Below are 2,789 nucleotides of genomic sequence, written 5' to 3'. Positions count from 1 at the left end.
GTAACACAGTTTAGAGTTTGCCCCCTAAGCCCAATACTTACTGAGCCAAAGTGAAGGGATCCACAGATAAACAGAATCTCTACAAACCTGCCCAAATCCACTCAGCCATTTCTAACTGGAATGTCATTGAGGCCTGGTGGCAGGTCCCTGAAGGGCCACCACAGGGCACTCAGGGATCCCATTCCCCACAGGAAATCAATGAGCGAGTGTGGTCTCCTACTATGGATTCTAGGGAGCTAGGACATTAAAAGGATGGGGATTGATATCACCCAGCCCCACATCTTGTTTGGAAAAGCTGTCCTGGAGGAGTTCAGTCACTCTCCTGGCTCTTGATCTTTCCCTGACCTGCCCTAGTCTAACCCCAGCTCTGTTGTTCTCTTCTCTAAGGACAACCAGTGTTTGCTACTTCTTGCCACTCTCTGTATTAATGACATTCACTATGTGAGATTAGTGTGTCTATCTGTTCTTCTGGGAAAACTAGTCTTCCTCTGTGATGTTCTCTTCAAGTCCAGTCATACCCAACGGGCCATGAAAAATTTACATAAGATCCCTCAAGCTAAAAAGTGCGAGCATAGGCAGCTTACCCACAGTTTTCTCCAAGCCTCACCAGCCAAGATTTTCTTGTCTCTCTAACCCACACCTTAGCCCATCTTTGCTTTTGATGATTTGCCTGAAAAGGAGAGAGATTACCAGGACCTGACTAATATGGGGTAGTGATGTTGGTGGGAGTGGGTGTTGGAGATCAGTTGTGGGCCCTCCAAAATTGATAAGGTCCCTTGAGGTTCTATTCTCTTTTGTTTAGAAGAGGAAACTGTCTCTTTCTCCCCCACCCCTTGACAAATAAGCAGAGGAGCCGCACTCTGCCTGCATGAACACAATAGTCGTAAATGGCTCCCCATTCTCTAGGTTTGCTATCTCTTGACTTGCCCTTTCTCCACACCTCTCAGCACTAACATCTCCACAAATTCACTTGGCTGCTTACCCTTCAGAAGAGATGAAGGTCAATCCCAAACTCCCTATAGCTATGAGATCAGCAGAGGACACTTGGACCCATCTCCTAATGTGTTGAGTGATTTTTGGCATTTAGATGGAAGAGGGACTAGTTCCTCTCTATAAACACTATCAACGCATAATCCCAGTCCTCTCCCTCCCTGTCCTCTTCTTTCCCTGGTTAGGGGCTGGGACATGAAATGGGAGAGGTGATAAATTTTGTCCTCTGCACTGACTCACACACATCATTAAAATAAGTAATGAATGAGGCCCACCCACAATCTGGATCCAAGTTCTTCAGTCCGTCCTGGACTAGAGCATGGGAAATGGGAAATGATTTTGCATTTCTTTGCAGGAACCACACATGAGATATTCCAGGTGCAACAAGCTGAGATGACACAGACTGTATCAGTTGGAGAGACAATCACCTTGAGTTGCAGTGTACCAGATTCATTCCCAAAAGGACCCGTCTTATGGTTCAAGGGAAATGGGCCAAACCGGGAATTAATCTACAATTTCAAAGAAGGTTTCTTTCCCAGAGTAAAAGAAATTGGACACCCCACCAAAGTTGGCAACACAGACTTTTCCATCCGCATCAGTGAAATCTCTCTTGCAGACGCCGGCACTTACTACTGTGTGAAGTTCAAGGAGGGGAAACCTAACACGGAGTTCCAGTCAGGTCCGGGCACCAAGGTGTTTGTGACTAGTGAGTTTGTCTCCTCCACCCCCTATTATGGGCTATCATTTCAGTTAACCAGTCCTCTACCCACTGAATTACTAGATTAGGCTATTATTGAAGATGCATTGTACATTTGATCTCTCAGCAACCTGTGAGTTAAGTGATTTACAGGAGGAGAAACAAACTCAGAAAGGTCAATTGAATGATGAGGGATATATTGGTTGACATTCCAATGTTCAATAACCAGCCCCCAAGAGCTAGATGAAACCAATTAAGATCACTTCATGACTCCCTACTCATGGTTAACTCAGATAGGAGACTGGCTTAAGCCAATTTGTGTCCATAAGTGAAAAGGATAGACTTGCAGAAAAATCTGGGAAACTAACGCAATTCTCTCTCCTGTTGGCTGGGAACAGGAAATCAGTTTACCCCAGGTGCTCCAGAGAAACATCTAATGACCATGAGGGGAACCAAGCTGAGGAAAAATCTGCTGTAGAGAAGTGCAAAGATGTAGAGAATGTGGGTTGACAACATTACACGGCCATATTGTTCCTGGTTCCCACCCCACTTCTGGACCTCCAATAATAGGAGAGAAAACATCTCCTTGTCAAGCCAGTTTTCTTAAAGTTAGCATTGTCCTAAGGGATGCCAGGTGATAAAGTTCCCACATCCACAGAGCACTGAAGTACAATTTCCAACCATTTTTTTTCTGTTCCTAAAGCCTTACTTATTCAATTTTTTTATTTTGTTATAACTTCTGAATTCTGAGCAATACCCAGCTTGAGAAATGATTAAATTCGTGATACTACAATACTACTATTTGTTGGGCATCTCCTGTACACGAAGCATCTCTTTATCCCATATTATTGTATTTACTGGCATAACAATTTGAGTATAAGAATGATTATCCTTACCATATGAGTGAAGAAACTGAGGCTCAAGGGAATTTAGGGGGACAGATAGTAGGAGAAAGTGGTAAAGTTGGTCTGGGCTCTCTCCAGCATGCTATATATATTAGTGAAGAACCTTTCCTTACAAGGGATAAAAATGAAAAATATTAGTATAATGGGATCCTGTAGCTGAGGAGGATTCTAGGTTCCTCACAGCATCCAACGCAGAG

General features: G+C 43.8%; 1 protein-coding gene across 1 annotated transcript; it reads left to right on the top strand.

Annotated features, from left to right (window-relative positions):
• The first annotated feature begins 1,323 nt into the window (after positions 1–1,323).
• On the top strand, positions 1,324–1,776 carry SIRPD (signal regulatory protein delta). Its single transcript, XM_044262198.1, has one exon. The coding sequence runs from the start codon at positions 1,324–1,326 to the stop codon at positions 1,774–1,776; it is 453 nt and encodes a 150-aa protein (XP_044118133.1).
• Positions 1,777–2,789: the final 1,013 nt, after the last annotated feature.

Source organism: Neovison vison, chromosome 8, assembly GCF_020171115.1.
Source record: "Neovison vison isolate M4711 chromosome 8, ASM_NN_V1, whole genome shotgun sequence".
Taxonomy (NCBI): domain Eukaryota; kingdom Metazoa; phylum Chordata; class Mammalia; order Carnivora; family Mustelidae; genus Neogale; species Neogale vison.
The sequence above is the reverse complement of the archived record's forward strand: the minus strand, read 5'-3'. Positions and strand labels throughout refer to the sequence as shown.